Source organism: Scyliorhinus canicula, unplaced genomic scaffold, assembly GCF_902713615.1.
Source record: "Scyliorhinus canicula unplaced genomic scaffold, sScyCan1.1, whole genome shotgun sequence".
Classification (NCBI taxonomy): domain Eukaryota; kingdom Metazoa; phylum Chordata; class Chondrichthyes; order Carcharhiniformes; family Scyliorhinidae; genus Scyliorhinus; species Scyliorhinus canicula.
This window is the reverse complement of record NW_024055751.1, coordinates 1,479,164-1,505,158: the sequence shown is the minus strand read 5'-3', so window position 1 is coordinate 1,505,158 and position 25,995 is coordinate 1,479,164. Positions and strand designations below refer to the sequence as shown.

Genomic DNA, 25,995 nt, shown 5'->3' with positions numbered 1-25,995 from the left:
CATTCGGCCCATCGACCCTGCACCTGTTCTAGGAAAGAGCACCCTATCCCCATAACTCAGTAACCCCACCCAACACTAAGGGCAATTTTGGACACTAAGGGCAATTTATGATAGCCAATCAACCTAACCCGCACATCTTTGGACTGTGGGAGGAAACCGGAGCACCCGGAGGAAACCCACGCACACACGGGGAGGATGTGCAGACTCCGCACAGACAGTGACCCAAGCCGGAATCGAACCTGGGACCCTGGAGCTGTGAAGCGATTGTGCTATCCACAATGCTACCGTGCTGCCCCTTTGTTTATTGTCTCCCCATGTCTGCATGGGTTTCACCCCCACAACCCAAAGATGTGCAGGTGAGGTGGATTGGCCGCGCTAAATTGGAAAATAAAATTAATTGGGTACTCAAAATTGATTTTTAAAAACGTATTTAATTGTTTCCTATGCGGCACCTTGTCAAAGGCCTTCTTGTCGATCAACTTGGTTAAAACATCCTAATTGGGTCTTGGGTTTATTGGAGGAAAAGAGTGGGAAAAACAAGTTATACTGAATCTTTCTAAATCACTGGTTAATCCACATCGGAAATATTTTGTTCAATTCTGAGCCCCGCACCTTAGGAAAGATATCAAGGAATTGGAGAGGGTGCAGGGAAGCCTCACTAGAACAGTATCAGTGATGGGAGGTTTCTGTTCTGTGAAGAGACCTGCGAAGCCGGGATTGTTCTCCCAATATCAGAGAAGGGGAAGGAAAGATTTAATCGAGTGACTGAAATGCTTGAGGGGTTTCATCAACATAGAGAGACGTGTTTCCATTGGCAGGGTGGTTGGTAACAACAGAAGACAACTTTAAAATAATTGTCATAACAGCCAGGATGGACACGAGTAGAGATGATTTTACTCAGTGAATTCTGGTGATCTGGAACACGAGAATATCTGGTGAAAGCAGCTCCAGTGCTAAATGATTTTTACTGTATTGAAGGTGCAATAAATATCAAGGTCTTGTTGACTGTCGATAGGAATTCAGTGATCAGCCGGAAATTCATGAGTGTCAGCACAACAGGGAGCGAGAGAGAGAGACAGACAGAGAACGTTAAAGACTGAGTGTTGATTCACTCAGTCATTCCAATCACTGAGACAGCAGCATAAAGTCTGGGACAGAGGAGGCAAGGCTGTGGCAGAGTTAAAAACGTAACTTAATAAGGAGCAGGAGAGCTTTGAGCTGGTGGAGTCAGTGAAATCTGAGACTCGTTTTCCTTTACTGTTATTTCACAGAGGCCCAGTTTTGCTGAAATTCTTTATTTTCACAGTTACAGGATCATTGAAAAGACATTGCAGCTTCTTTAACAGCAGAGCCAACTCGCACTGACTGAATATTTCTCCACTCACCTCGAGGTTATCGATTCGCCTCCAGCGGCCTCGGTTCACCTCCTGTATCGGGCACAGTCTCAGATTGGGAGGGGTCAGAAGTGCACCCTGACCATTAGGACACCCCCCCCCCCCCCCCCCCCCCCCCCCCCCGACCACCACCACACCAGCCCCACCAACAGAAGAGGAACAATTCAAACACAATCATTAAATAAAGTGAAAGCAGATTGTCAAGAACTGTCAGAAACTCCTGGAGATGCTGCAGCCACTTCACACACCAGATGAGGTTAATGGGGAAGCTCAGTGACAGTACAGAGTATCAGAGTGGAACACATTCAGGCACAATGTCCAGACTGACTTTGGAGCAAATCTCTTCTGGAACCTGGAAAGGGCAGTTGAAAGACCAGACACACATCCATTGGCACACATGTACTCATCCGTAGGCACACTTGCACACGCACCTAGCCACCCTCGCACACGCAATATGCTGGGTACACATGCGCATGCGCGTGCACCCACACACACGCATAGGCACACCCACACACATACAGGCGCATGCATACACATACACAGGCCAGAAAAAAACATAGGCACACACATATACAAACGTAGACACACATACACATAGACATGCACGTATGTGCGCCCACTCACAGATATGCAAGCACTAAATATTCAATAACATAGAACATACAGTGCAGATGGAGGCCATTTGGCCCATCGAGTCTGCACAGACCCACTTAAGCCCTCACTTCCACCCTATCCCCGTAACCCAATAACCGCTCCTCACCTTATTGGTCACTAAGGGCAATTTATCATGGCCAAACCACCTAACCTGCACGTCTTTGGACTGTGGGAGGAAACCGGAGCACCCGGGGGAAACCCACACAGACACGGGGAGAACGTGCAGACTCCGCACAGACAGTGACCCAGCAGGGAATCGATCGTGGGACCCTGGCGCTGTGAAGCCACAGTGCTATCCACTGTGTTACCGTGCTGCCCTACCGTGCCTCCTGTTGTCAGTGGGACATAAACTAGGTTCCCTGTCACATTGTGCCCCCTCAGGTGGATGTACAAGATCCCGAGGCCAATGTGATGGAGAGAAGGACGGCAGCAACTACCCAGCCCAATCCTTTCCCCAGCCTGGTGTCCGAGCAGCAATATTATCCTTCAGACAGCCTGATGTAGTACCTGGTGGTAATCGGAGTGTTTATGGGATCTTGCTGTGCAGTCCCTGCCAAGTTTCCCATGTGAAAACAGTGACTGTGCTTCAAATATAAAAAGCTGCCGTGTTGATTGAAAGCTCTGGGCCAGTCTGAAAAGGCACAGGAGGAAGACAATCTCTTCCTTTCGACGGGTCACTCCCGCAGTGTAGCCCGTGCCATTCTGTGGGAGGAGACGGCGACTGCTATGTGCACAGCAAGATCCCACATAGCATTATGCAACACACGGTCAGGAACCTAATTTCAGTGAGGGTTTGAGGGACACCGGAGATAACTTCCCTCCCCATCCTGCTGCTTATATTTTACATCCACTCGAGGGGGTGGAGGGCCTCGGTTTGACATCTCACTGACACAGCAGCACTCCCTCAGCTCTGCTGGCTGGAATGACAGCCCCGATTACAGCAGCTTGACTCTCAGGTTACAAACCTGTGACCTTCCGTCCCAGGTGGGATGGGGAACAAGAGCCACTGGGATCATCCGGGAATGACTGATTCAGGAGCTTCCCATCCCATCGTCAGCCCCAACACATCCCTCATTCGTGGCTCAGCAAAGGGAGTTGAAGAATCAACGAATGAATAACCAGTGACAAAATACACAGTCCCTGCTGCCAACATCTCCGGCCATTCCGACAGTGGTCACAGGTACACGGGCCAGCTGTCTGTCTCTTTCTGTCAGTGTGTGTGTGGGGGGCAGCGGCGGGAGGGCAGGTTACCTGGAACCTGCCTGGTCCGACGTTAACCAGGAGGAAGCAGATTCAGTCCAGTGTCGATCATCCTCGGGCGTTGTCTCTCCGAGCGATGGGAGGAGATTGGGACCATCACAGGAACAGCCCCCCGCCCATGTACTCCACTCTCTGTGAAAGGAGAGGAACATCAGGAATAGGAGTGGGAATAGCTCCTGGTGAGGCCTGCTCACTATTCAACAAGATTACAGCTCATCATCGACCCTCAGCTCCACTCTCCCCGCACTCCTCCCCGCCCCACAATTCTCAAGATATCTCCACCTCAGCCTTGAACACACTCAACGACCGAACACCCAGGATTCCTGGGATAGAGATTTCCAAAGATTCACAAACCCTCTGGGTGAAGAAATTCTCCCTCGTCACAGTCCAAAATGGCCGCTCCCTTATCGAGACTGTGGCCCCATGTCCCCGACTCTCCGGGATTTAGCCTCTCCACATCGACCTTACGGAGTCTCCTCAGAATTACACACCTTTCAATCGGGTGATCTAAACTCCAGGGAACGTTGGACCTGTCGCTCAGGCTCCAGAGCGCTGAACGGTCTCCTTCTCTTCCTATTTTCCTAACTCCCCTCACGTTCCGAGTTCAGATCTTACCTGGGGCGGCTGGAGGAATGCCAGCCAGTCGGAGGAGTGTGTGGGCAGCAGCCCCATCACCTGGCATTTGTAGACGGCCAGGGCCAACCCCAGCAGGTTGCCGATGAAGTAGAGCAGACACTGCAGCCAGTGCTGAGTCGAATTCCCCAGGACCTTAAAGACTGGGAGTGAGAATGGGAAAAATAGAAAGATCAGGAACAGGAGAGAGACTGAAATGTTCACAGAGGATTGAGGGATCTTTGTACTCGAATCACAAACAGTCAGCATGGAGATACAGCAAGAAATTGGGACAGCAGGTATTCCGTTAGCCTTCACCGAGGGATGGCGCCAGGGACCCGGGTTTGATTACAGCTTCGGCTGACTGCCAGTGCAGAGTCTGCACGTTCACCCAGTGTCTGCGTGGGTTTCCTCCGGGTTCTCCGGTTTCCTCCCACAGTCCAAAGATGTACCGGTTCGGTGGAGTGGCCATGCTAAATTGCCCCTCAAGTGTCCAAAGGTCAGGTGGGGTTACAGGGATAGGGAGGGAATTGGGGTCTCTGTATGGTGGCCTTTCAAATGGTTGGTGCAGACTCGATGGGCCAAATGGCCTCCTTCTGCACTGTAGGGGTTTCTATGATTCACTGGAGTTTGAGTGAGGAAAGTCTTTCTGCAATTGTACAAATTGCAGTTTTGGTCAAACACAGCAGGAAAAACTTATGCAGTTTGGGTCTCCTTATCTACAGAATTGCCCAGGAGGGAGGGTAACAAAGGTTCACCTGATTGGTTCCTGGATGACAGGATTGTCCAACGAGGAGAGATTGGAAGAATGAGCCTTACTCTCTTGTGTTTACGAGACTGAGAGTTGATCCGATTGAAGCAGATGTAATTGTAAATAGGGTTTGACAGGGAGATGCGGAGACGCTGTTTCCCTCTGGCTGCAGAATCCGGAACACAGAGACACAGGATCAGGGGGCAGCCAGTTCGGACTGAGCTGAAGTGGAATTTCCTCACCCCATGAGTTGTCTGTAACCCAGAGAGTTCAATCACTGATTATATTCCAAACTGACATCAATGGATTGTTGGACACCAAGAGAAATCTCGAGGAGATATCTGTACACTGACTGGTGTCTCTGTCCCCTCTCTCTCCCAGGGAGATATCTGTACACTCACTGGTGGTCTCTCAGGGGGGATAGCTGTACACTGACTGTGTCTCTGTCCCCTCTCTCTCAGGTTGGATATCTGTACAGTGACTGTGTCTCTGTCCCCTCTCCCCCCCCAGGGGGATATCTGTACAGTGACTGGTGTCTCGGTCCCCTCTCTCTCCCAGGGGGATATGAAAGTGAAATGAAAATCGCTTATTGTCACGAGGAGGCTTCAATGAAGTTACTGTGAAAAGCCCCTAGTCGCCACAATTCCGACGCCTGTCCGGGGAGGCTGGGTACGGGAATCGAACGTGCTGCTGGCCTGCTTGGTCTGCTTTAAAAGCCAGCGATTTAGCTGAGTGAGCTAAACCAGCCCCTGGTTTAGCTCACTCAGTACTATCTCACTCACACTCACTCATATCTGTACATTGGAGGTATAAACCTACCGTGCCACCCCTAATAGTTTACTTTTGTTTATATATTTTTATCAACCTTACAACCAGTTGCTACAGTATTTTGAGCCATAGAAATAGAATAATCCCATGTCACTTGGCAGTTACTCACGAACAAACTAACTTCTTCTGTAGCAGAGTAAGACCACTTCTTGAAGGCCAAGAAATCTGGAAAGTAAAAGAGCTCCTCTTTCCGTCCTTCCCGAACTCACCTCATTCACCGAGCTCTCAGCACTCTATTCTAAGTCCTATTCAAATGATGGCAGTTCAGAGCGGTTTCGCGCTGCAGAATCAATACAATACTCACTTGCCGACATGACATCAGTGCCTGTATGGTCTCCAGGCCATCATGCAAACCATCATGATTGGGAAGATGGAGATGTTGTTGCCAGCTGTGTACATAATGAACAGATTCATGGGCAGCTGCTTCAATGGAGCCAAGGCGATGTCCCGCAGAACTGAAAACAGAAAGCAAGCAGAGCATCAGTAAAGGGAGCCAGGTTGGGGAAGGTCACACCCAGGCCTGGAAATAAGGATGACGGTTAACATCACAAAAGGTCCCTTTAGCACATAGGGTGCAGCGGTTCACCAACCTAGTTACCACTGTTGACAAACCAAGCCTCGCTAGCTGGACAACCGAGGACACATTCAAATCCAACTTACTTTCTCAACCACGATCCGGTCTGTTTCTTGGACGCTGGATGTCTGGAAGCTGTTTGTCTGACTATGCGACTGGGCACATGGAGTCGCCTGTCCCATTCTGTTTATCACAGCTCCTGCGAGAAACAGGAACACAAATTGGTCACCTCAGCAACCCTTCAGGACTCTCTTTAAAGAGGGAGTCTCTCCATCAGGGATCCCACCGTGGTGGCAATACTGCCAGCATGAACTAAACCATGAGCAAGCCAAGAGCACACAGTACCACTGCATCCACAAAACTGCCATGGGAATGGACAGCCACAAAAGCGGATTGGAGTCAACTGACAATCAGGGTGCCAATCCCCTTGTCCGACCTAATGGAGCTCTGCCCCGCACAAAGATGGACACCACGCGCTGTCAGAGACATTGAGATATTGCTTCATTTTTCCCCTCACTCCGTCTTCCAACGTAATATTTTACTTCTATTCCCGTACCATTTCTACCTCACATGTAACTGGGAATCATGAGTGAAGCTACCACCAGGCTCAGGGCTAACCCTTACAGCCAAGTTGCAACGGGCAATGGAGATATGTGCCTTCCTGGAGGTGCTGGAACTGATGGGAGGACAATTTGTACACATTGGTCAATAGCAATGTTGTTGTAAGGTTGATTAGAATCACAAGTATCCACTGTTGTAACCATTAATGGAATGAAATAATGACAGTGATCTCATTGATCCGAATAAGTTGATCTTTAATTGATTTGAAATAATCATCTCAAAGGTGTTGAAAATTGAAATTGAAAATTGCTTATTGTCACAAGTAGGCTTCAAATGAAGTTACTGTGAAACGCCCCTAGTCGCCACATTCCGGCACCTGTTCGGGGAGGCTGTTACGGGAATTGAACCTTGCTGCTGGCCTGCTTTCAAAGCCAGCGATTTAGCCCTATGCTAAACAACCTGTGTTGAATGTAGATGGATATGTCCGGTTTAATAATAATCTCATTAGTGTTACAAGTAGACTTATATTAACACTGCGATGAATTTACTGTGAAAAGCACCTAGTTTGCCACACTCTGATGCCTGTTCAAGGTACACTGAGGGAGAATTCAGAATGTTTAAATCACTGAGTAAGAAGTCTTTCGGAACTTGTGGGAGGAAACCGGAGCACACCCGGAGGAAACCCACGAAGACATGGGAGAACGTGCAGACTCCGCACAGACAGTGATCAAGCCTGGAATCGAACCCGGGTCCCTGGCGCTGTGAAGCAACAGTGCTTACCACTGTGCTACCGGCTGCCCATATTTCACTCACTGTCATGAATTAGATCTGAGCTTGGTGACGGGGTGGGTTCTGATTAATCTTCCACTGGGGACATAAAAAGGGTAAGATTTGTGCTGGTTATCCCCTATCAGTGGCATATCAATAGAGCAGAAAAAGATAAGGGCATGAAATCGACTTCTCTCTTCAGAGCTGATGAGAGCTGTCTGTGGACACATTATCTGCACATTATTGTCTATTAAATGCTAGAACTCCACATAACTTCCGCCACAGCACACTGCTCCATTCATCATGTCCCACTGCAAACAGTATTTTTGTATGAGGTTCCCTCTGGTTCCTGTCACTAGTCTCTCAGCAGCCTGCAGTATACATCGAGCTGTCAGGACAGCCGTAGCTCACTGATCATTCCTCACTTATCCCCACAACTTTCAAACTGACGAATGATTCAGAAAATCGAGGCCCCACCCACTGCAACTTTCTACTGAACTTTGGGGAAGTGTACAGGTGACTCCCCCCCCCCACCCCCCCCCCCCCCCCCCGATGCCCCACAATGTCAGCATCTCAGACCTCCAGCTCAATAACCCTGAGCCCAGATTCTGCAAGTTACAGACACTCCCGCAGATATGGGACCCTGGGAGCTGTGAAGCAATTGTGCTATCCACAAGGCTACCGTGGTACCCAACACCCAACTCCTGCAGTCACACATGAACCCGCTGGTGTCTCAGCAGGTTGGATGATCGATTGAATCCCTTCCACACTCGGGGCAAGTGAATGGCTTCTCCCCACTGTGAATGTGTTGGTGTGTCTGGAGATTGGATGATTGAGTGAATTGTTTTCCGCACACAGAGCAGGTGAATATCCTTTCCCCAGTGTGAATTGCTGGTGTTGAATAAGGTGAGACGATGTCTGAATCTCTTCTCACAATGAGAGCAACTGAATGGTCTCTTGTCAGTGTGAACAAGCTGGTGGTTTGATTAGATCTGGAGAGGTTATAAAGGAATCCCCACAGTAAAAGCATTTAAAAGGTCTCTCATCACTGTGAACTCTCTGATCCGACCCCAGGCTGGATGACTTTGTGAATCCCTTCCCACACATGGAGCAGGTGAACGGTCTCTCCCCAGTGTGACTGCGCCGATGGCTCTCCCGCTGGGATTGTAACTGAATCCCTTCCCACAGTCCCCACATTTTCAAGGTTTCTCCATGGTGCCAGTTGTCCTTGTGTCTCTCCAGGATGGATGATCAGTTGCAATCTTGATCAGACTAGAACATGTGCACTGTCTCTCCTCACTGTGAATGGTGTGATGTTTCTTCAGGCTGTGTAACTGGTAAGCTCTTTCCATCAGTCAGTTCACTGGAACACCTCTCACTCGGTGTGGGTTGTGTGGGTCTCGGTGCATTTCCAATCACACTGATATTTGAAATCTTTTTCCCACAGACAGAACAGACAAACATTTCTCCTTCCACATTCAAATGCTGATGATATTCAGGTCCTGATGAATCACTGACTGTGTCAGATCTTGACATGATGTTCAGTTTGCGTTACCTCTTGAATCCTCCTTGTACTCTCCTCACAATGCATATTCTCACCTAGTTTTGAGTCATCAGCAAACATGAAAATATTGCATTTAGTCCCCACATCCAAATCATTGATGTAATTGTGATAGCTGGAGCTCAAGTACTGATCCTTCCGTACCTCACTATTCAGTGTCCTGCCAACCTGAAAATGACCTGATTATTCCTATTCTCTGTTTTCTGTGAATCCTCAATCCGTGCCATTATACTCCTCCCACTCTTATGTTTACTAACCTTCTCTGTGAGAGTTTATCAAAAGTCGTTCTGAAGATCCAAATGCACCACATCCATTGGGTCCCTTATCTATTCGGTAATAATATTATTAAACAAATCTCGGAGCACTGTTAGAAGGACAGCAGGGGACTTCTCACTGCTCTCTGACTGATAGTTTACTCTCAATCAATCTCACTAAAAAAAACCACTGGTCATTATCGCATTCTGTTTCTGGAGGCTTACTGTACACAGAGACATCCGAAGTTTGTGAAAGGCACTATATACTACAATGGCACGATAATACCATGTGCAGCATGGTAGCACAATTGGTTAGCACTGTTGCTTCACAGTACCATAGAACATAGACAGCATACAGCACAGAACAGGCCCTTCGGCCCTCATGTTGTGCCGAGCCATGATCACCCTACTCAAACCCACGTGTCCACCCTATAAACCCGTAACCCAACAACCCCCCCCCCCTTACTTTTTTATTAGGACACTACGGGCAATTTAGCATGGTCAATCCACCTAAGCCGCACATCTTTGACTGTGGGAGGAACCGGAGCACCCGGAGGAAACCCACGCAAACAGGGGGAGGACGTGCAGACTCCACACAGACAGTGACCCAGCCGGGAATCGAACCTGGGACCCTGGAGCTGTGAAGCATTTATGCTAACCACCATGATACCCTGCTGCCCCAGAGTCCCAGGTTCGATTCCCTGTGAAGTTAAAACCTCACCACTATTCTTAGAATTCCCCCTATACCAAAAAAAGGTCGATATTCTGAATGGTGAACAGGGATTCTCACTCCCTGACTCCAATGCAAGCTTCTGTGGGTGCTATTCAGGACAAACTATCTTTTCAAGTTATCCCCCGGTATAATCCATACCTTCACCGAAGAATTTTACCTACTTACCCCTTAATAGCATCGATGTTCCTGGGTCCTGCGTTATAAGGAAGTGAAGTAAGCTAATAACCACTTTTTCAGGTTAAGGTTAAGTTATTTTATTATATAATTTTTTCTTTTAAAAGCTGCAAACACTTTCTTTACAGAAAGGTAAAAAGATCTTGCTTCTGGCTGCTTCAGGCCCACCTTGGCAATCGATCTTCTTAAAATCTGGTCTTCTTGAGTTGTATTCGCTGGTGAACTCGGTTGCTGTGTCCTGTTCTTCCCATGCAACCGAGCTGTGAGAGCTGGCTCTGGCTCTGTCCCCTGTTTAAAATTCTAGTCTTCCTTAGATGTATACTGTTTAAACCTCGGCTGCTGCCTTGTCTTTCCCCATGACCGAGCTCTCTCTCCCTCTTTCCTCTGAGTTCTCCTCCCCTTCCTCTCCTGTTGCTGGTTTCCTGTGTCCTCTGTGCCTGTTGCTGCTGCTTCCCTGGGTTTAGATTCTCTTTCTGAGAGTTATTAGTTTTAAACGACTTTATTGTAAATGGGCTTGTTTCACTTTGATAGTGTTAAAAGTATCTTTGATGTAAACATCTTACTACAACTAATATTCATTTTGGGCATATCGTCTCCTCTCAGATCTGATTTTAAAATGCTTTGGTTTCAATAGTTAACTTTATTTCTGTGATTTCGAATCGTTTAATTTTCCAATTGTCCCCAGCTCATAACTTTGCCTTTGATTTTGACTTAAATGATGTTTCTCGTAGCCAGGTCGTCTCCAATTTCTTTTAATTGACTTGATGTTCGTAGAATTTTACACTTTAAAATTGACACCAAATTCGACTGGGCATCTTCCATCCTTTCCAGCTGTTTACTAAGAGAGTTTATTTCAATTAAGGTGTGAAACTTTGCTTTTAGCTGTATGCTAAAATTTAACTTGGTTATGACTTGAAAGACTTGCCTGTTTTAAACATTCGTCACTTAATGCAATTGAAACTCTCATCCATGCTTTTTCAGATGCTTCCTGAGATAGTTACATTCCATGAAGGTGTGAGCCATTGTTTTAGCTTACCACATGAAACCTGGTGTTTGCTAAGCCTGTTTGTGAGCAAGAGTCTGCATTTTACAACCCTGCTCTTTGCAGCTGCTATTAACCTTTTGTGGGATCTTTCCCTGTACCTCTCAAACCAGATATTGCCAGACTTCCATGTTCAAATGACACATTTTCTGTATTTTCAAGAACACCTGCTTAGGCACTGTCAGTGCAGAGTTCTCCCTGTGTCTGTGTTGTTTTTCCTCTGGGTGCTCTGGTTTCCCTCCCACAATCCAGAAAGACATGCTGTTAGGGTAATTTAGACATTCTGAATTCTCCCTCCGTGTACCCGAACAGGTGCTGGAATGTGGCGACGAGGGGATTTTCATAGTACTTTATTGTAGTGTGTAATGTAAGCCTACGTGTGACAATAAAGATTATTATTATTATAATGCAAAGTCTTCCAACTGCAACCCGGTTACTGTGGCTATCAGCAACAGCATAGACACTCCCCTGTTTCATAATGAACAAGTTGTTACCTCCTAAATCTGATTAACAGCAGGAATAACTGCAGATTGGAACATTGCAGTCACTTGTGAACTCGCTGGTGTCTCACAAGGTTGGATGATTGAGTGAATCCCTTCCCACACACAGAGCAGGTGAAAGGCCTCTCCCCAGTGTGGAACTCGCTGGTGTCTCAGCAGGATTGATGACTCAGTAATTCCTTCCCACACACAGAGCAGGTGATGGCCTCTCTCCAGTGTGAACCCGCTGGTGTCTCAGCAGGGCCGATGACTCCGTGAATATCTTTTCACAAACTGAGCAGGTGAATGGTCTCTCTCCAGTGTGGACCTCGTTGATGTGTCAGCAGTGGGATGACTGAGTGAATCCTTTCCCGCACTGGGAACAATTGAAGGGTTTCTCCCCCGGTGGTGAACCTGCTGGTGTCGCAACATATTTGAAAGATCGAGTGAATCCCTTGTCACAACTCTGGGCAGGTGAATGGCCTTGTCCCGGTGTGACTGTATCGATAAATATCCTGATCAGAGGGATGACAACTCAATCCCTCCCCAACACCCCCACATTGTCCAGACAGGACCTTCCCTTTTCCGGTCACACGTGTGCCGTCCCATATTGGTCCGAATGGTTAAATCCAGGTCCACACGCTGAAGACGTGTACAGATTGCCTGCGCTGTGAATGCTGCTCTCCCCTTCCATATGGCCAATCTTACTGAGTCCTGATTAATTAAGTGACTCGGTTAGATTGATGTGGTGTCTGGGAGTCAGAGCTTCCTGTCTGTAAATCCACTCCTTGTTTAATAATTTATATCAGTAGTTCCTGCAAAGAAAAAAATGCAGAAATTGAGGGGGGATAGTTTTCTAACTTTACATTATTTTTGAAGCCACCAAACCTATTCTCCCTTATCTGCGTTCAAATGAGGCTCACAACATCTGACCCTTTAAATTGCAACAGCAAAGGGACACTGACCCTTTAAATATGTCGAGTACATGTCAGAGCCACGCATGCTCAGGTCGGTTCCAAGTCAAACGGGCCGGCAAAGCGCCTGCGCGTTGGCCAAATTCCCAACGGAAAGTGTAGGGATTCTATGGATTGTAGTGCCATCATGTCAATGGGAAATTGGAGGTGCCAAGGATAGATCCTTGGAGGACACCATGTTGGAGAGGAAAGGGAGTTGGAGATGGGATGGCCGTTTTCAAGGAGGTTGGGCATCAAGGGTTATTTTCTCAGAAAAGGTGAGGATAGTGTAGTGGCAAAACCAGAAGAGAGAGAGAACTGTGAGCAATATCAGTTAATGTGGGGAAGTTGGATGGTCAGCGGTTGTAGTGAGAATCGGTCAAGGGAGCAGAAGTCAGGTCTCATAAACAAGATGAGTTTGAATAGGACATGACAGGAGAGCAGAGAGAAACCGGAGATAGATATGGAATTCACACCAGACGAGGGGAATGTTTAGTGACAGTTTGGCCTGGTGGAGAGCTAGTGGAAAGGATAGGGAAGCAGCAGAGGCAGCTGATCAGATTGTCCACTCACTGTAATTACTTGTGAATTCCGCTGATTGGTCAGCAGGTTGGAGGACTGAGTGAATCGCTTCCTACACTGGGAGCAGGTGAACGGCCTCTCCCCAGTGTGAGTTCGCTGGTGTACAGTGAGGTCAGATGATGTCTTGAACCCATTTCCGCAGTCGGAGCACCTGAACGGTTTCTCATCAGTGTGAATATGTTGATGACGCATCAGTTCCCCGGAACTTTAAAGCACTTCTCAAAGTCTGGGCATTGAAAAGGTCTCTCATCAGTGTGAACACCTGATGGTGGAGCAGTTCCCGGGAACTTTATAGCACTTCCTGCAGTCTGTACATTTAAATGGTCCTCTTCTCATTGTGAAACACTCTGGTGATTCAGCAGACGTGGATAACTGAGTAAATCCCTTCCCACACTCAGAGCAAGTGTAAGGTCTCTCCCCAGTGTGGACCCGTTGGTGTGTCCGCAGGTTTGATGACCTACTGAACCCACTGCCACACACGGAGGCAGGTGAACGGCCTCTCCCCAGTCTGAGTGCGCTGGTGTTCACGGAGTTGAGATGACTGCTTGAACCCAGTCCCACAGTGAGAGCACCTGAACGGTCGCTCGTTGGTGTGAACACGATGATGGGAGTATTAGTGCCCGAGAACATTTACAGCACTTCCCACAGTCTGGACATTTAAAAGGTCTCTCATCCCTGTGAACTCGCATGTGCATCTTCAAGTCAGATGACCGAGCGAATCCTTTCCCACATGCAGCAGTTGAATGGTTTCTCCCCAGTGTGCACTCACTGGTGTTGCAGCCGGCTGGATGATCGAAATAATTTCTCCCACGACCAGAGTGTCTGGGATGATGAATTTCCAGTTGAGATGGGGATCTGAATCCCTCCTCACATTCCAGGGTTTTTCCTCACTGTGAACGCTGCTTTTTCCTTCCGTGGTCAAAATTCACCAATATTCAGGTTACGGTGAATTCGGTGACGTTGTCTGATCCTGATGTAATGTGTGATCTGAGTTTCCTGACTGCAAATCCTCCCCTTCTAACTCTGAAATTGATTTAAAACAGAAAAAAGGAATAGAGAGGGAACCAACAAAACACAAAGGCAAGTTGTGAAATTGAGCTGAATGAATCTGGTCACTTGTGGGCAGCAACGGAAAAAGTGACATGAAAACTGTTTGAATCTTTTGTGAAAAGTGAACTAGTTTGTTAATGTCCTTCAGGGAAGGGAACCTGCCGCCCAGCCTGAGCCCACACAAGATTTCGGCCTTTGCAAGAACAAAAGAAATAGGAGAAGTAGACCATTCGGCTCGTCGACCCTGCTCTGCCATTGAACACGATTGTGCTGATCTCAGTCTTCAATTCCACTTTCCCGTTAGCTCTCTCTGTCCTTTGACTTCCTGAAGACCAAAAATCTCATAATTTCAGCCTTCAATATATTCATAGATGGATCATCCAGAACCCTCTGGTCGAGAAAATTCTCTGCAAGAAACCGAGAGAGAAAGTCAAAAGAATAAGGAAAGGGAGAGAGAGCGAGAACAGAGGGGGCGGGGGGGGGGGGGGGGGGGGAACATCATGTCCCAGGTACTGAAAACCAGGGTGGTGATGAGTCCGTGGTGGAAATTCTTGGGGTCTCGGAAGACCCGGGTGTCCAGGAGGAGAGGGAGGCCGACGTCTTGGCCTTTGCTTCCGTGGTAGTTTGGCGATGTACACTGCTGGCATGGAGGGACTTAAAGCCCCCAAAGACCGAGCATGGCGCTCGGACATGTCGAGCTTTTTAGGGCTGGATAAAATAAGTTCGCCTGAAGAGGATCTGTATTAGGGTTCACCCGAAGGTGGCAACCATTCATCGACTTCTTCGCGGGGAATTAAATGTCAGTGGGTGGGGGGGGAGATTAGAGTAGAATAGTGGGGGATAATAGGCGGGTACTGTTTATGAGAGAGGAGTGGTCTTTGCACTATTTTTCTGCTTTGTGTTGATATTTGCACATAACTGTAACTGTTTACAATGCCAAAAATACCTCAATAAAATTGTTTATTTAAAAAAAAAGACTGAACCCATTCCCTTTCATCCCTCGACAAACTCCACTCCCTTGCCACCAATTCCATTCCTGTCAAATGTCTGAGGCTAAACAGACTGTTCACAACCATGGTGAATATTCACCCCGAGATGAGCTCTTGACCACAGATCCTATTGTCACCAAGATTGCCGATTTCCACCTCAGGAACATAGCTTGACTCCACCTGAGTCCTCTGTTCATCTGCTCTGGCAGAAACCAATCATATATTCTTCTGTTCCCTCTCAAATAAATTATTCCAATGCACTTGCAGCCAGACTCCAACATTAAACAACCCCCTCCATCCCATCCCAAACTCTGCTACCCATGTGCTTACTCACACCAGCCCCTGTCCCACTGATCCACTGAAATGCTTCTTTTAAAAAGGCACAAAAAGTTTAAATTTCTCATTCTTCTTTCCTCCATGGTAGTGATCATCCTGATCACTGTAATCTCCTCCACATACATCCCTTTGGAGATCTTTGCACTTATTTAATTCCAGCCATTTGAATATTCCTGATTTGAATCTCTCCACCGTTACTGCGTTGCCAAGGCCTCAATTTCTGGAATTTCCTCCTTAAAACACCGACTCTCAAACTCACTTTCCTCAGTTAAGATTCTCCTTAAAATCTACTATCTCCTCATGTGGCTCAGTGTCCATTGTTATTTTGGTAATGTTTCTCTGACTTTTCTCTGAAAAGTTATATTCTGTTCAGTCATAATATAAATTTGAATTATTGTCACCGCCCTCGGCAGATATTCTGCCCCATAAATAGGAGATTTGTAACTCAGAGTGAAGCAGTTTGCTGAACATTCTGTCATGAGAAACGTTTTCAAAAATGTTGCCCCAACAATGATGGCGACTGAGCATGCGCTCTGCTACTCGTGCCCCAATGTGGGTGCGCATGCGTACCGCTGGCCAGTACCAATAAAGATGGCGGGCCGCATCGTCTCGTCTGCAAACAAAGCTGCGGCCTCCGCTCAGATCCCCAGGCACCGTAGGTTTATTTTTCCAGGATCGTCGGTGCAAATAACATTTCACGAAGCGTGTCTAACGACCCGCCTGATTCATCTCTCCCTCCGTTCCGCATTTCCACCTTCACGGATTGTGGTTCCGAGAACGAACGTTTTATCTGTCCGCCTTTAATCACACTGCGCATGCTTCACTTAGGCCCAGCCCGAGCCCCTCGTTCATGCTGATTGGTTGGAGGACCAGTCACTCCTTACTGTCCTCCGTTCCAGCCCACTCTTTTGCCTATTGGTCGGTGCTGCCGTCATCACTATGCGTATTGTGAGTGTCAGATGAGAGGTCCTGTGTCGTGGGGCGGGGTTTACAAACCCCACTGGGGCCCTGGAGCCGAATGTGAAACAATGAACATGCTCCACTCTCACTTTCCGTCACTTCCGGCTTCTCTCCACAACAACCTCATAGAGACCCAGGGGGGGGAGACACTGACCCAGTGACAATGTCACTGGCATTAGTCACCCAGAGAGACAGGAGAATGGTCTGGGGACATCGGCTCCAAAACATTCAATTAATAAAATCTGGAATTTAAAGTTATCTCAATGATGGTTCAGGACTGTCAGTTAACATCCAAGGATATACAACCTATCGAAAAGACAGGAGGTGGGCCGAGGTGGTGGGGTTGCCTTGTTAGTTAAGAACAAAATTAAATCTATGGCAACTAAACGACATAGGGTCGGATGATGTGGAATCTGTGTGGGTAGAATTGAGGAACCACAAAGGCAAAAAAACCATAATGGGAGTTATGTATAGACCTCCTAACAGTGGTCAGGATCAGGGGCGCAACATGTACCGGGAAATAGAAAAGGCATGTCAGAAAGGCAAGGTCACGGTGATCATGGGGGACTTCAATATGCAGGTGGATTGGGTAAATAACGTAGCCATGGATCCAAAGAAAAGGAATTCATGGAAGCTTACAAGATGGCTTTTGGAACAGCTTGTCATGGAGCCCACAAGGGAGCAGGCTATTCTGGACCTAGTGCTATGTAATGAACCAACTTTATAAAAGATCTTAAAGTCAGGGAACACTTAGGAAGCAGCGATCATAATATGGTTGAGTTCAGGCATGCAGTTTGAAAGAGAGAAGGCAAATCGGATGTAATGGTGTTACAGTTAAATAAAGGTAATTACAATGGCATGAGAGAGGAACTGGCGAAAATCGACTGGAGCAGATCAAAAATGGCAGGAGTTTGTATGCATAATTGAGGACACTGTACAGAGGTTCATCCCCAAGAAAAAGAAAGATTATTCGGGGAGGGATTAGACAGCCATGGCTGACAAAGGAGGTCAAGAATGTATCAAAGAAAAAGAGAGATCCTATAAAGTGGCCAAAAGCAACTGGGAAATCAGAAGATTGGGAAGGCTACAAAACAACCAGAGGTTAACAAAGAGACAAATAAGGAAGGAGAGGATCAAATATGAAGGCAGGCTAGCCAGTAATATAAGAAATGATAGTAAAAGTTTATTTCAATACATAAGAAACAAACGACAGGCCAAAGTAGACATTGGCCAATTCAAACTGATTCCGGAAGGCTAGTGAGTGGGAGACGAGGAAATGGCTGGATAACTTAATAAGTACTTGCGTCTGTCTTCACAGGGGAAGACATGAGTAATATCCCAAAAAATTATAGAAGGTCAGGGGGCTGAGTTGAGTATGGTTGCCATTACAAAAGAGATGGTGCTAAAAGGTCTTAAAATTGACAAATCTCCTGGCCCCGATGGGCTACACCCTAGAGTTTCTGAGAGAGGTGGCTGAAGAAAATAGCGGAAGCGTTGGTTGAGATCTTTCAAAAATCACTGGAGTCAGGGAAAGTCCCGGACGATTGGAAGATCGCTGTTGTAACCCCCTTGTTCAAGAAAGGATCAAGACAAAAGATGGAAAATTATAGGCCAATTAGCCTAACCTCGGTTGTTGGTAAAATTCTAGAATCAATCGTTAAGGATGAGATTTCTAAATTCTTGGAAGAGCAGAGTCGGATTAGAACAAGTCAACATGGATTTAGTAAGGAGAGGTCGTGCTGATGAACCTGTTAGAATTCTTTGAGGAGGTGACAAGTAGGTTAGACCAGGGAAACCCAGTGGATGTGGTCTATCTGGATTTCCAAAAGGCCTTTGATAAGGTGCCACACAGGAGGCTGCTGAGTAAGGTGAGGGCCCATGGTGTTCGAGGTGAGCTACTGGCATGGGTTGAGGATTGGCTGTCTGACAGAAGGCAGAGAGTTGGGATAAAAGGTTCTTTTTCGGAATGGCAGCCGGTGACCAGCGGTGTCCCACAGGGTTCAGTGTTGGGGCCACAGCTGTTCACCATATATATTAATGATCTGGATGAAGGGACCGGGGGCATTCTAGCGAAGTTTGCCGATGATACGAAGTTAGGTGGTCAGGCAGGGTAGTGCTGAGGAAGTGGGGAGGCTGCAGAAGGATCTAGACAGTTTGGGAGAGTGGTGCAGGAAATGGCTGATGCAATTCAACGTGAGAAAATGTGAGGTCTTGCACTTTGGAAAAAAGAATCCAAGCATAGACTACTTTCTAAATGGTGAGAAAATTCATAATGCCAAAGGTACAAAGGGATCTGGGAGTGCTCGCGAGGATTCCTAAAGGTAAACATGCAGTTGAATCTGTGATTAAGAAAGCGAATGCAATGTTGTCATTTATCTCAAGAGGGTTGGAATATAAAAGGCAGCGATGTGCTACTGAGGCCTTTATAAGGCTCTGGTTAGGCCCCATTTGGAGTACTGTGTCCAGTTTGGGCCCCACATCTCAGGAAGGACATACTGGCACTGGAGCGTGTCCAGCGGAGATTCACACGGATGATCCCTGGAATGGCGGGTCTAACATATGATGAACGGCTCTGAGGATCCTGGGATTGTATTCATTGGAGGTTAGAAGTTAAGGGGAGATCTAATAGAAACTTACAAGATAATACATGGCTTAGAAAGGGTGGACGCAAAGAAACTGTTTCCGTTAGGCGAGGAGACGAGGACCCGTGGCACAGGCCTTAGAATTAGAGGGGGTAAATTCAGAACAGAAATGCGGAGACATTTCTTCAGCAGAGAGTGGTGGGCCTGTGGAATTCATTGCCGCGGAATGCAGTGGAGGCCAGGACGCTAAATGGCTTCAAGGCAGAGATAGATAAATTCTTGATGTCGCGAGGAATTAAGGGCTACGGGGAGAATGCTGGTAGGTGGAGTTGAAATGCCCATCAGCCATGATTGAATGGCGGAGTGGACTCGATGGGCCGAATGGCCTTACTTCCACTCTATGTCCTTATGGTCTTATGTTGACTGAGGGTCACTGAGAAAATCTCCAATGTCACTGGATTAGGTCAGAAAGTAGGAAACTAGTTAGTTTAAAGTCTGTGTTGGGAAACTGTTGGAATCCATTATTGAGGAAGCTCTGGACATTTGGAAAGTCAAACTGCAATCCATCTGCAGTCTGCGTGGTTTTGTGAAGGGTAAATCATGTTTGACTCATTTTGTGCAGTTCTTGGAAGATGTAACAAGCCAAGTGGATAATGGGGTCCTGTAGATGATTTGGACTCCCAGAATACATTTGATACGGTGTCACACAAAAGGTAATAACATAAATCCCACGGGGTTGAGAGATAATATATTAGCTTGGATAGAGGATTGGGCTAACCAGCAGACAGCAGAGAGTGGGGATTAGATTTATTGACACATGTACTGAAGAAAATGTTTTTACCCAGACTGGTGATGACGGTCTGAAATGTACTGCCTTCAGAGGGTGATCGAGACGGATTGCCTCACATCCTCTAAAAAAGTGCCTGGATGAAGACTGGCACGTCATAACATGAAAGCTATGAGCCAAGGGCTGGCAATGGGGATTAGGTAGGTGGGTCAGGTTTATCATGTGTCGGTGCTAACTCGATGGACTAAAAGGGCCTCTTCATGCACTGTGAGTGAAATGAAATGAAAATCGCTTATTGTCACAAGTAGGCTTCAAATGAAGTTACTGTGAAAAGCCCCTAGTTCGCCACATTCCGGCGCCTGTTTGGGAAGGCTGATACGGGGAATTGAACCATGCGGCTGGCCTGCCTTGTCTGCTTTAAAGCCAGCAATTTAGCCCAGTGTGCTAAACCAACCCGTCTGAGTTGCTGATGATACAAAGTTTGGTGGCATCATAGACAGCATAGATGATTGCATTAAATTGCAAGAAGATATTGACAGACAAGGTGAATGGTCAAGATTGTGGCAATATAAACAAGTGTGAGGTTATCTGTTTTGAACCAAAAAAGGATCGAACTGAGCACTTTCTGAATGGAAAGAGGTTAATTACAGTCGGTATCCAAAGAGACTTGGGGTTCATAGAATCTACAGCACGGAGACGGCCCTTCGGCCCAAACTGGTCCATGCCAACCAAAAAGCTCATCTACGCTAACCCCATATACCCGCATTTGGCCCATATCCCTCTGAACCTTTCCTATTCATGCATCTGTCCAAATGCCTTTTCAGTGTTGGCAATGTCCCTGCCTCAACTCCTTCCTCCGGCAGCTCATTCCGTACTATCCTCTGTGTAAAACCATTGATCCTTAGGTTCCCATTAATTCTTTCCCCTCTTAACATAAACCTGTGCCCTCTGGTTCTCGATTTCCCAACGCTGGGGAAAAGACTGAGTGCATTCACCCTCTCCATACCTCATGATCTTATACACCTCGATAAGATCACCCCTCAATCCCCTACGCTCTAAAGATAAAGGTCCTGGCCTGTCCAGTCTCTCCCTATAACTCAGTCCCTTGCCTGGCAACATCCTTGTAAATCTCTTCTGCGCTCTCTCCACTCTAATAACATCTTTCCTACAGCAAGGCGACCAAAACTGAACACCTGCCAACTAGGCTGTGAATCCCCGAGATAAGTTATTATATTTACTGTTCCGAAGCTCCTCCTGCTCGGGTTCACACCAACTCTGCTCCCTGTGTTGGTGAGATTCATACCTGGGTGTCTGGAAAATTGTTAGGACAGTAACTGTCCTGTCAGGTAATGAGTCCTTTTGTTTCCCAATTGGCCGAGGAAGGCAGTGTGTCACAAGGATGGATGTGTTTGACCGAATAATGGCTGGAGGATGGGGGCAGGTCATGTGATAAAACCTCCAGGAATACATTTAATCAAAGTTGGCGAGGAGAGAATGTTGTGAATTTCTATCCTAAACTGACAGTGAGGTTTCTGTAAATTTACAGGATACTGGAAGTGGAGGTTTAACAGACCGGAAACACAAACCAAATGTCACATCGCGATCTGACAGAGTCACTCGATTCACCAGAACCTGAATTTCAGCAGCATCTGGGTGTGGAAGGTAAAAGGTATGTCTGTTCTGTCTGTGAGGGAAGATTTCAGGTCTCAGTGTGACTGGAAAAGCCCCGAGATTCACAAATCCTGGTTAGACCAAACCTGGAGAACTGTGTTCAGTTCTGGGCAACAAACCTGAGGAAGGATAGAATGGCCTCGGAGGGAGTGTAGCACAGATTTACCTGAGCGATATCTGAACCCTCTGGGGTCAAATTACAAAACTAGATTACACAAAAGAGTCAGAGACATGATGGCCCAAAGAAGGACATTCGGCCCATTTAGTCCATGCTAGCTCTCTGGAGCAATCCAGTCAGTGCCATTCTCCTGCTCTATCCCTGTATCATAGAACATAGAACATAGAACAGCCCTTCGGCCCTCGATGTTGTGCCGAGCCATGATCACCCTACTCAAACCCACATCCACCCTCTACCCGTAACCCAATAACCCCCCCCTTAACCTTACTTTTTAGGACACTACGGGCAATTTAGCATGGCCAATCCACCTAACCCGCACATCTTTGGATTGTGGGAGGAAACCGGAGCACCCGGAGGAAATCCACGCACACACGGGGAGGACGTGCAGACTCCGCACAGACAGTGACCCAGCCGGGAATCGAACCTGGGACCCTGGAGCTGTGAAGCATTTATGCTAACCACCATGCTACCGTGTTGCCCAATCCTCGCAGGTTTATTTCCCTCAGATGTCTACCAATTTACTTTTGAAATCAAATCATTCATTGTGTCTATTTTCAAACTCCCTCAGAGGCAGCAAGTTTCAGGTCATTGCCGCTCGCTGTGTAAAAACTATATCTCATATCACCTCATATCTCCTGTAGCTTTTACATACAAACTAGGAACAGGCCACTCGGCCCCTCGAGCCTGCTCAGCATTCAATAAGATTGCGGCTGATCTCATTCTAACCTCAACTCCATATTCCTGCCTACCCCTGATGACCTTTCACCCTCTTGCTCATCAAGAATCTATCCAGCTCTGCCTTAAAAATATTCAAGGACTCTGCTTCCTCTGCCTTTTAAGGACGCGAGTTCCAAAGTCTGATAACCCTCAAGAGAATAAAAAATCCTCATGTCCATCTGAAATGGGTGACTTCTTATTTTGCAACAGTGACACCCTTGTTCTCGATTCTCCCTCAAGAGGAAACATCCTCTCCACATCAGGATCTTGTATAGTTCAATCCAGGTTTTACCCAAAACTTTAAATCTGTGTCCCTAGTGCTTTTACGATCAGTGAATGGAAACAGTTTCTTTGCCCACCTGATCAAAACTTGGCATAACCTTGTGGACCTGAATCAAATTTCCCCTCAACCTCCTTTGCTGGAACCATTCTGGTAAATCTGCTCTGCACCTTCTCCAAGAACCTTCACATTCTTCCTGAAGAGTTGTGACCAGAGCTTTATTAAGATTCATGGAATAGAATTAGAACCATAGAATTCCTACAGTGCAGAAGGAAGCCATTCGGCCCATCAAGTCTGCACTGATTCTCTGAAAGGGCACCTTGCCTCGGCCCACACCCTGACCCTGTCCCTGTAACCCCATAGCCCCACCTAACATGCACATCCCTGGACACTAACGGACAATTTATCAAGGCCAATCCACCTAACTTGCCCTTCTTTGGACTGTGGGAGGAAACCTGAGCACCGGGTGGAAACCCACGCAGACACGGGGAAACTGCAAACTCCACACAGACAGTCACGAACGCCGAAATTGAACCTGGGTCCCTGGCTCTGTGAGACAGCAGTGCTAATCACCGTGCCACCAGAAACGTTGTTTCGGTATCATTATTCCTGTTTATGAAGCTCAAGATCGAATTTGCTTTGCCAACTACTCTCTTATTATGTCTTGTAGATGTACAAAATCCCTCTTCACCTCTTTCTCGCTCCTCCCAAAGAGGCCAGTTGGATTTTTATGACAATCCAGCAGTTTTCATGGTCACTTTTTCCCAGAGCCGGCCCCACAAATGACCAGATTCATTCAGCTCAATTTCACAACCTGCCTTTGTGTTTTTGTGGGTTCTCTCTCATTCCCTATTTTCTGTTTTCAAACAATTTCATAGGGTGTTCGAAGGGGAGGTTTCAAAGTCCGGAAACTCAAACCAAGCATCACATCAGGATCTGACGGAGCCCTCAATTTATCATATCCTGAATATCATCGATCATGGAAGGAAAAAGCATCGTTCACAGTGCGGGGAAACCGTACACGTGTTGTGTGTGTGGACGAGGGTTCACTCGATCATCAGGCCTCACGAGACACAAATGCAGTCACACCGAGGAGAAACCGTGGAAATGTGTGGACTGTGGGAAAGGATTCACTTCCCCATCCAAGCTGGAAATTCATCGACGCAGTCACACTGGGGAGAGACCATTCACCTGCTCCAAGTGTGGGAAGGGATTCACTCAGTCATCCAACCTGCGGAATCATCAGCGAGTTCACACTGGGGAGAGACCATTTCAGTGTCCAGACTGCGGGAAGTGCTATAAACGTTCTGGGGAACTGAGGAGTCATCAACGTGTTCACACTAATGAGAAGCCGTTCAAGTGCTCTCACTGCGGGACTGGGTTCAGACAATCATCTGACCTCATTGTACATCAGCGAATTCACACTCTGGAGAGACCATTCACCTGCTCCAAGTGTGGGAAGGGATTCACTGAGTCAACCAACCTGCTGACACACCAGCGAGTTCACACTGGGGAGAAACCACACCTGCTCAGTGTGTGGGAAGGGATTTACTGTTTCAGCCAACCTGCTGAGTCACCAGCGGGTTCACACTGATGAGAGACCGTTTCAATGTCCAGACTGCAGGAAGTGCTTTAAACGTTCTGGGGATCTGATGAGCCATCAGCGTGTTCACACTGATGAGAAATCGTTCAGGTGCTCTTACTGCGGGACTGGATTCAGGCACTCATCCCACCTCACTGTACATCAGCGAATTCACACTGGGGAGAGACCATTCACCTGCTCCGAGTGTGGGAAGAGATTCACTGAGTCATCCAACCTGCTGAAGCACCAGCGAATTCACACTCAGGACAGGCCATTCACCTTTCTGAATGTGGGAAGGGATTCGCCACTTCATCCAACCTGCTGAAACACGAACAAGGCCACAAGTAACCACAGTGATTTGATTTTGCTGTTCCTCACATTCAGGACTGAACCAGGTTCATTTGGGTCTCTTTCTGCTGATAACAAACTCCAGCCCATTTACAGGGGCTAATATTCTGGCTAAAAGTCAAATAAATTAGATTTGTGTTAAATACACAGTGTCTTGAAACATTTTTTATATCTCTAACACAAGTTAGTTCCTTTTGAAGTACTCTCGCTCTCCCCTGCCTCTTCCATCCTCACCTCCAACAAGAAGTGTGAGGAGCTTGTGGAGCTTCTTTGTGACTGAGATTGAGTCAATCCGATCAGCTGCCTCTGCTGCTTCCCTCCCTTCCACGAGCCCACCAGGCCAAACTGTCCCTAAATTTCATCCTTTCCTGTGCCCTGAATCCACATCTTTCTCTAGTTTCTCTCCCATCTCCCCTCATGCCCTCTCAGAGCTCATCTTGCCCATAAGACCCAGCTCCTGGCCAATCCACCCTATTCCCACTGAGCTACTGATCAGCCAACTACCCTGTGTCCATGGATATTGTCAACATTTCTCTCTCTTCAGGTACTGTCCCTGTGCCCTTCAAATCTGCCATCCTGCTTCAACCACTGGAGGATGGTTCACATCAGAGAATGGGGGAGGAGGGATAATAAATAAGAGCTTACACTTTGCACTCAAATCAATGAGGACTCTGATCTCTGGCAAGGAAGGAAACCCTGGCAGGTGGGCGGGGAGGATTCACAAAAACCCGCTGGAGGCCCCAAACCTCCCAATAAGACCCATTGATTTTATTGTCAGTCTGCAGACAGGAGCTGGAGAACTGAACCCAGGCAGAGGGAGGGAGGGAGAAAACTGGGAGTGGAGGAAAGAAATGGTGCAGATGGTGAGATGGGTTTGGATTTCAGCCCAGGGAGGAGGGAGAGTGTGTGGGACGGGGATTTACAGCTTTGGGGGAACAAGAGAGGAAACAATGTTCAAGAGAAACTAGAATTGTCTCTTCAGAATTTCTATTCTGTACTGAGAGTGATGGATTTTGTAAATTCCTTTTGCAAGGTATTAAAAGGGGAGGATTCAAAGACTGGAAACGCAAACCAAATATTACAAGAACATTTGGCTGACTTAATGGCTTTATCAATAGCTGGTAATCCACGGCCTTTGAATGTGGAAGGAGAAATGTTTGTCTGTTCTATCTGTGGGAGAACAGTTCAAACAGCAGTGTGACTGGAAAAGGACAGAGGCACAGACACATCTGAGTGACAGTGTTCCAGTACACTGACTGCAAAGTGCAGGTTTGGTGGATTGACTATGGTGAATTGCCCCTTAGAACATAGAACATAGAACATAGAACGATACAG

General features: G+C 47.1%; 1 protein-coding gene across 1 annotated transcript in view; it reads right to left on the bottom strand.

Annotated features, from left to right (window-relative positions):
- The window catches only part of LOC119960905, a 379,220-nt gene that overhangs the window by 16,950 nt on the left and 336,275 nt on the right, over positions 1 to 25,995 (bottom strand). The window contains exons 12-14 of the mRNA XM_038788480.1: positions 6,160 to 6,272; positions 4,679 to 4,925; positions 3,924 to 4,084 (exon numbers count right to left, since the gene is read on the bottom strand). Coding sequence (XP_038644408.1) covers positions 3,924 to 4,084; positions 4,679 to 4,925; positions 6,160 to 6,272 — 521 coding nt within the window. The remainder of the gene's footprint in view (positions 1 to 3,923; positions 4,085 to 4,678; positions 4,926 to 6,159; positions 6,273 to 25,995) is intronic.